This window comes from Echinops telfairi, unplaced genomic scaffold, assembly GCF_000313985.2.
Source record: "Echinops telfairi isolate 266 unplaced genomic scaffold, ASM31398v2 ScPeMD7_2291;HRSCAF=2852, whole genome shotgun sequence".
Taxonomy (NCBI): Eukaryota; Metazoa; Chordata; class Mammalia; order Afrosoricida; family Tenrecidae; genus Echinops; species Echinops telfairi.
Window position 1 is genome coordinate 39,646,229 of NW_022106189.1, and position 8,059 is coordinate 39,654,287.

The 8,059-nt window shown below is 43.8% G+C and overlaps 1 protein-coding gene across 1 annotated transcript in view; it reads left to right on the forward strand.

Moving 5' to 3' along the window:
- Positions 1-3,129: 3,129 nt before the first annotated feature.
- The window catches only part of CLEC3A (C-type lectin domain family 3 member A), a 7,007-nt gene continuing 2,077 nt past the window's right edge, over positions 3,130-8,059 (forward strand). The window contains exon 1 of the mRNA XM_004704784.1: positions 3,130-3,244. Within this exon, the coding sequence (XP_004704841.1) occupies positions 3,130-3,244 (115 nt within the window). The remainder of the gene's footprint in view (positions 3,245-8,059) is intronic.

The window sequence follows — 8,059 nt, forward strand, 5'->3', positions numbered from 1 at the left end:
GGGAGTTCACATGGAACACTAGTGGGGGATACTCTAGAATTCAACTTAGATCATAACAGAATTTCAAATGTCTGTAAGTTGTTAAGTGGGTTACTGGAAATTCAAGTCCAAAGGGAGGAGAGCCAAGTGGAGGAGGTGAATTTGGGGGTCACAGTGAGCAATGTTGCCATGAAGATGAATAAGATCATCTAGAGCAGCAGTTCTCAACCTGTGGGTCGCGACCCCTTTGGGGGTCAAACGACCCTTTCACAAGGGTTGCCCGATTCATAACAGTAGCAAACTTACAGTTATGAAGTAGCAACAAAATTAATGTTATGGTTGGGGGGTCACCACCACACGAGGAACTGTATGGAAGGGTCCCGGCATTAGGAAGGTTGAGAACCACTGATCTAGAGAGAGAACAATCAGGAGTGGTGCTGAGGAGCTCCGGTATTAGAGAGGAGGAGAAGAAGTGAATCTTCTGATGTTTGATTAAGACAAAAAGCACCAGCTGTAGGCTCTGGCTCAAAGAAAGAAAAGAGATATATAACAAACGGTGTCAAAAGCTTTATTGGAAAGAAAAACGAGCTTAACAACAATATAGATTAACTCGGAAGGAAAAAAGACACCTTATCTTTATATTTCTCGTTTGGACACGGCAGATATCAAAGATCGTTAGCTTTCCGCCAGGATCCTCTTGGTTGAAATCTCTTCTCAGAACAATGGATTTGGGAATATGACAAAAAAGAAACTAGGGTCAGTCATAAGATCAATCACGACCCTTTCCCCTAGTCAAATCAGAGCCCATTTCACAGGCCAGGTCAAAAGAGAAATCTTTTGAGGTCAGCCAAAACTAGATTTTGAGTCCTTCTCAGTCCCTTAGGATTGAAGTAACTTTGGACAAGTTCACATAACTTTCCTGAAGTTCAATTTCACTCAGGTACAGAACGGGATACTTAGCCCATAGGCTTGCTCTGAGGATTGAAAAGGCCTGCTATTCTGTTAATTGAACATACTCATAATTAGTGATAAGACTATTACAGATAGCATCATCAACATTACCAGAGTAGTTAATACTATAATTATTAAGCCTCGGAAGGAACCTTGGTGGCTCAGCTTCAAACTGAAAGGTCTGTGGTTTGAACCCACCAGAAGTTGGGGAGAAAGATGCAAAATTATTCTAGTTTTTAATGTTTTCTGCTTGATTGAGGTTTTTATCTGTTTTACTTTGTTATTGTGTTCATCTTTTTTAATGTTTTTCTCTATATGAAATCCAGGATAGGTAGATCTATAGAGACAAACTAGATTAATGGTTCCTTGGGGGGCCTGATATGCAAGGGAGGTTGGGGAGAAATGGGGAGCCAATAACAATGAATACAAGCATAAAGAAAATGTTCTAAAACTGATTGTGTTGATGATCGTACAACTCTTCTTGATGCGATTGAACGATTGAGTTGTATGATATGTGAATTATATGCAATAAAACTGCTGGAGGGAAAAAAAGTTGACAGCCTGGCAAGCCCTACGGGGCAATTCTACTGTGTCCTAAATGGTTGCTCTGAGGTGGAATCAGCTCAGCATCTTTCAACAGCAACAATATTAAGCACTAAAGATGGTGCCAAGTGCTTTAGGGCTGTTATCCCATTTACTCTGCCAACAGCCTTGTAAATTCACCACCCCTGGTGCCACTGCGAAGATGAGTAAGGACCCAGAGAGGGTTGGTGGCTGTTTTGAGATCCCAGAGCTTATAAATGATGATGGAAGGCTGTGCACGCAGGTCAGTCTATCTCCACAGCACTCTGATGCCCGCCCATACCCAACATGCATGGGCATTTTATGTAGACTCTTCCTCTTAGATTTCACACTTCCATTGCCAAGTCCAACCAGGTGCTTTTACATCACAGCTGTTCCTTTAGTGGCTGGACCTTAATCGTGGAAGGCTGTGAATGGCTTTGGCTGGGAGGAGGTGACCATGGGTTAGACTGGTTTCCCACATTAAACTGGAAAAGGAAGCAAATGCCACTTGATTCTAACCATGTTGTTTAAAAGAATAGCAACACCATCAAAACAGCCAACATAAGATGGACCCTTCAGACCGTCCAAAATCTGCAGCTCTTGTCCCCTGTCTTGGCCCTGGTGCCTAGTCTTCCTGATAAGGCTGTAGAGTGGGCAGAGGCCTTGCCCCTGGGCCCAGCTCATTCTGACTTGGTTACAGCTATATCAAAGTCCACTGCTTCAAGTCCATTTTAAAGGTAAGAACAATCATAGGACGCCTCTCATTTTTTTAGTGTTTTTATATAATTCATCTGAGCGTGTTATGTAATGTGTTTGGGGTGGTTTCACAGGAACAGCTGGGTGATAGAGGGTCTGAAAGATAACTAGAGTTGACATTTCACAGTAATTTTAGGGAAATAGCCATGGACAGGAAGGGAAAGCAAAAGCAAAAAAAAATTATGGAAATAATTCATCTTATATATTTTTCTTTCTCCTGAGCTATGTCTGCTCAAGAATACAATTCTTAATGACTCTGCAATAGAGTGAGGGGGCTTAGATTTTATCACAGAATCCAAGTCAGCTGCCACCAGTAAGACCCTTGGAGCACATCATCGCCATCTCCACATGCTCTTTCTGTGGAGACAACAGGCCACCTGAGCATGTGCAGCGGCACTGCTTAAGCTGCGGTGCCCTTGTGGCATCACACACACAAGCAGTAACTCTTCTGTTCTGTTATTGTTACTTGTTGGCCCTGCAAACAGAACCAAGCCCATCCCCGGGAACATTAAGGGAACGTCAGAACTCTAAAACCAAGCCGCAAGGACTGGGACCTCCCATTTCCTGGACTCTTAACTTCAAAAGGAAAGAAAAAAGGGAAGAAATCAGGCAAAATCCAGATGCACTCTGGAAAAGACACAACTAGGAAACACAGGAGAAAAAAAAAGGGTCTAACACGAGGCCTGAGAACAAGGGGCCACCTTATGCTGCGGCCAGCAGAGGCGGCAAACCCATCGTCACAGGGCTTGCAGCCAACCGTCGCTACTCACGCTTATAAAGCTCGTCACAGGCTTTCCCAGGCAAGATGCAGCTGGGCCACCAACTTGCTTCATCCACAGCTGCTCAGAGCGGCCTGCCCTGCCTGCCCGGGAGAGAGTCATGGCCAAGTGGGGACTTGTCATCTGCATCCTGGTTATCACCTTGTTCCTGGACCAGACGACCAGCCACCCTTCCAAGTTAAAAGGCAGGAAGCACAGCAAACGCCGAGTGAAAGGTAACCAGCCCCTCTCCCAGCAGAGCTGCTTGGCGAGGGAAGGGTCAAACCAGTGCCCATCTCACCTTCCTCAGGAGCCAGCCTCTGGGGACAGCTCCAGGCCATCGGGTAAATGTGAAGTTTTAGGGGTTTGAGGGAACTTGTCATTTGCCGGGACAATTTGCTACATCAAGATATCATGTGGCCAAAAAAAAAAAAGAGAGAGAGAGAGAGAAAGAAATCATATGGCAGGGCTTTTTAAATTTTGTTGGTTGTTTTTTTTTAAACTGGTAGGGTGGCAGCAAGCAACATATACACACACACAACTTTTTTCAGGTTAAAATCTTCCCTATTGCATAGCCTTTGCCAAGTGGACTTAAAATGATCTTCAGAGGGAGGTCCCTGGAGTATGTGGACATCTGGTGTTTTGAACGGTGTGGCAGGCTGAATAGATTATTAGTAGGGTACACTGCTTTTCATCTACATATAAGGTATTTGTACACTATAATCTTATTGAATATAAATATACATATAATCGTGTTAAATAAGTTGCAGAACATAAGCTACTCTCTGTGGTTGGCATAGCTCCCTATGCCACCGGGCTGCTAACCTAACAAAGCAGCTATAACTCCACGGCCCTGGCAGCACCCAAGTAGTCTGTACTACATATTGAAATGCCTTCATGTCACAGAGAAATCGAACCACTCTCTAACGTAAAAGACTTCGATGACCGAAGTCATACATTAGTGTTTGAGAGATACGTTATTGCAAAATGAAGTCTCCATGCCATCCCACATTTGGGATGGCTCGAACTGGGCAAAATTGGTTTGCTTGTTCAACAAACAAACAAAAGCTTTCAAAGGACCAGGAGGACGGCACTTTGTAATACGCTGAAACCAAAGCAAAAGAAGAGCATCAAGGCCTGGGGTGATGTTCGGTCCAAATTTTACTCAGTCGAAGTTATTTACATATTTTCAAGATGTTTCTAGCTAAATACCAGGGCACTGCTATTGCCTTCTTAATTTATTTTCACTGATAACACAGCACACCAAAAAAAAAAGCCTAAAATCTTGATTTGAGCCCAAACGTGAGCAGCCCATCAGTACAGCAGGGTGTTTGCTGTGTTGTGTCTGATTTGATGACAAGAGAAGTGACCTTTTCCGGAGACTTTCACTAAAATCTAGTCTGATGTCAAGTTCTTCACGTGGAATTTTATTTTCTTATGAAATGTTATACTTCCCTGAGACCTCTTTCAATGAGAAATGGAGGGTTTTATGTAGTCGAGGATGTCTCTTGTTGAAGATGAGGGAGGGGCGGAGGAGGAAGAAGCAAGACAAGTGGGTGGTGTGGCTGATGACTGTGGTCAGCCCGTTTTCACCACTAAGCGGGTGACCTTGGGCAGGGAAGGTGTGTGTGTGTGTGTGTGTGTGTGTGTGTGAACTGTGGGGCTTTTTGAAGAGATGACAGTTTGGGTCACATCCATGGTTTTCTGTCTCATTTTCTCTCGATAGACACATGCACAAAGCACATACTGTCATTTATTTAATTCATTGGATAATATCCAATTGATATCTATCTTAAAAGGAGCTCTGGTGGCATAGTGGTTATGAGTTGGTCTACGATCCACATGGTCGGTAGTTCGAAACCGCCAGCAGCTCCTCCTCGGAGAAAGATTAGGATTTCTACTCCCATGCACAGTTACAATCTCGGAAACCCACAGGGGGTTACTATGAGTCAGCAATGACTCGGTGACAGTATCATCCTCTCCCTGCAAAGCAGGTTTTACTAATTTTTGCCATTAAACATAGAAGATCAATTCTGCAGTAAATGAAGCAATGAGCTATTAGACTTATCAAACAACTCTCCTCCCCCCAGTCTCCACTTGCCATATGCACACATGTATACATACACACACAGAGGGCTATACACTTCTAAAATATCTTAAAAACCTGAACATAGCACCAAAGTATGTCAACTAAGAAGTAAAAGCCTCCAGCTCATCTCCCGATCCTCTCTGAAGAACTGTCCACTGTTAACTATCAGGTAGTAATATTCCTGGGCCTCTTTTCCCCCCTTCCAAATGCACAGTTTTAAAATGGATATTTTTACAATTGAGCAGTTGGCAGACAATGAGTTTCTGTTGAAACTGTACGCCATGGATGACAGTGAAGCATGAGGCAGGGGGCATGACCTCATTCCCTTAACAGCAGTGTGATATTCCACTGTGCGTCCAGGCCATGATTTATAGAGTCCATCCTCCCTTGGCTAGCTTGTATTCATTCATCCATCTCTCTTAGAAACAATGTCCCGAAGAACTGCTTTGTGCACCTAGATTGATTCCCATGCTAGCATGTATGATATATCTACAGAAGTAAGATGATAAGTTTGTCACACCTATCGTCTCCTGAAATGACAGCCCCAGCCCTCGCTCCTGTCTACAGTGTGTGCATGTGCATTCCCCACCTGCTGCCAACAACAACATCCTCTCGTCACGTTGAGCCTTGTCAACCTGAGAAACAAAACCCAAGCCACTTTCTACTGGCATTTCTTTTATTGTTACTGAAGCTGAGCATTTTTTTTTTCATATGTGTACTGGTCATTTCTTCTAAGAATTGTTTCTGCATTTCTAAACTGGACCTGCTTTTGGAGAACAGTAATAAAATGGAAGACTGTTTTAACTAAATTGGTGATTGAGAGGTTTAACTGCAAACTCGAGATTCGCCTGGTAATTCATAGCAAAGTATGTGTTGCTTTCATGAGTCAACTATCATTTCTCATGGTGGAGTAGTTGCTGGATGGGTTCCCTTTGTTGCGTATACACAATACTTCACACCTGCCAACAAGGACAGCAGCCACCTGGAGAATGCGGTGGGACAGGAAGCTAAGAGGGCTGGAAGGTGACATGTGTAGAGGTGATAATTTGTGACTTGGAAGCAAATCTCATCCCCAGCAGCTGCAGTTTTGCATTTTGGGTGCTTTCTGATATTTATTCTGGAATGAATGGTCCCTTCCAGGAAATTTTTGGGCTACTAATATTTCAGAGCTGAGCTGTGGGAGGCTTTAGGAATTAATGTGCAGCATTAAGTGAAACTGAGGTGGGAGACCCAAGGTGACATTTTCCTGACTCGGAAATTGGAAGACCTGGCTTGAGAAACATACATTTAAGGGGACCATGAATTTGACAAGTTTAGAATAGGGAGTGTCATGGAAAAATCCAGGAGAGCAATAGTCTGTAGATGGCACCCCACAGAGCAGCAGCTGTGGCCAGTTCTCACCACACTTTAAGCATCTCCTCTAAGTCACTTAGGGACCAAGGAGGTGAAGGCAATCACTCTGCAGAAGCAACTCAGAGGGATGGGATGAGAACAGGTGTGGAGTCCATGAGGTTCAAATTGTCAATCTGCACCTTACTAGCTAGCTGGGTGATCTTTGGTCAATCTATGAATTTCATTGGTCATTCTAAGAAATTCACCTTTCTCTCTCTCTTTTTTTCCTTTATGTGAAATAGAGCTAATGATAGCGTTTACCTTATGAGATTATGGAGAGGATTGAGTTCCTGAGCGACGGGGGGTGGGGGTGAGGGGGATGAGGCAGAGGGGATTTTAATATATAGTTTTAGTGATTTATTATGATGAGTCCTGTATAAACTGTTAACTTCTAAGATCCCATAGGTCTGGCATTTTCAACTTTTCAACTTTCCATTAGGTTCCCTCTCGTGGGCTAGTCAAGAACAGCTGGGAAGGCTCATTAGGATAGCGGTTCTCAACCTGTGGGTCGAGATCCCTTTGAGGGTCGAATGACCCTTTCACAGGGGTTGCCTAGGACCATCCGAAAACATATTTCTGATGGTCTTAGGAACGTAGACACCACTCCTCTGTCTGTCACCAGGTGGGTCTGCCCACGTGCAGAGATGCTGATGTGGTGAGAAAGAAGCTATCTCAACCTTCACGCTGACTTTGGCTTTTTACGCATACTGTAGCAAAATGTAGCAGTGGAGTTTACTGTTGTTACATTAAGACTGTTACCCATGCTACACCAAGCTTCAAGACAACATTTCATGGATTTGTCATTAGAAAGAAATATTTCAGAGTATATAATTACCTATTGTTTTTGTGATTCATCACTATGCTTTCATGATGTTCAATTTGACACAACATGAGGAACTGCATTAAAGGATCATGATGTTCAATTTGACACAACATGAGGAACTGCATTAAAGGATCGGGGCAGGAGGAAGGTTGAGAACCAACTGCTTTCGGCTCATTCCTGACATTCCACTCTAATCAGGTTGCTGATTGCTAATAGACAGGAATTTGTCCTTGACCCTTCGGAGCCACATCCTTTCACTTAGTGGTGCCATACTTCTCCATGGAGAGGGTTTAACCCTCCTTCGAGGTCCCATATGTGATCATCACCTGGGAACAGAGCTTAAATTAAGGACGGGAGAAATTAGAGCCCCACATAAGATTGAACCTGAAATCTGCCGCTTATCTGCCCACCCCCGTCATTCACTTGACTCATCATCAATGGGAGTCTCATTTTCCTTCCTTCAGGACCACGTGAAGACCGCCGAAATATTTTGCAGATCAAAAAGTGTTTATTCACTCGACAAATGCTAGCAGTCCCCATTAGGAGCCCTGGTGGTGCAGTGGTTACCTGTTGGGCTGTGATTAGCCTGGTCAGTGGTTTGAAATCACCTGTAGCTCCACTGGAGAAAGACGGGGTTTTGGACTCCTGTAAACAGTTTGTAGTCTTAGAAGCCCACAGGAGGTCACTAGGTGTCAGCATGGACTCGATGGCAGTGAATTTGGTTTGGCTTGGAGCTGTCCCTATTAT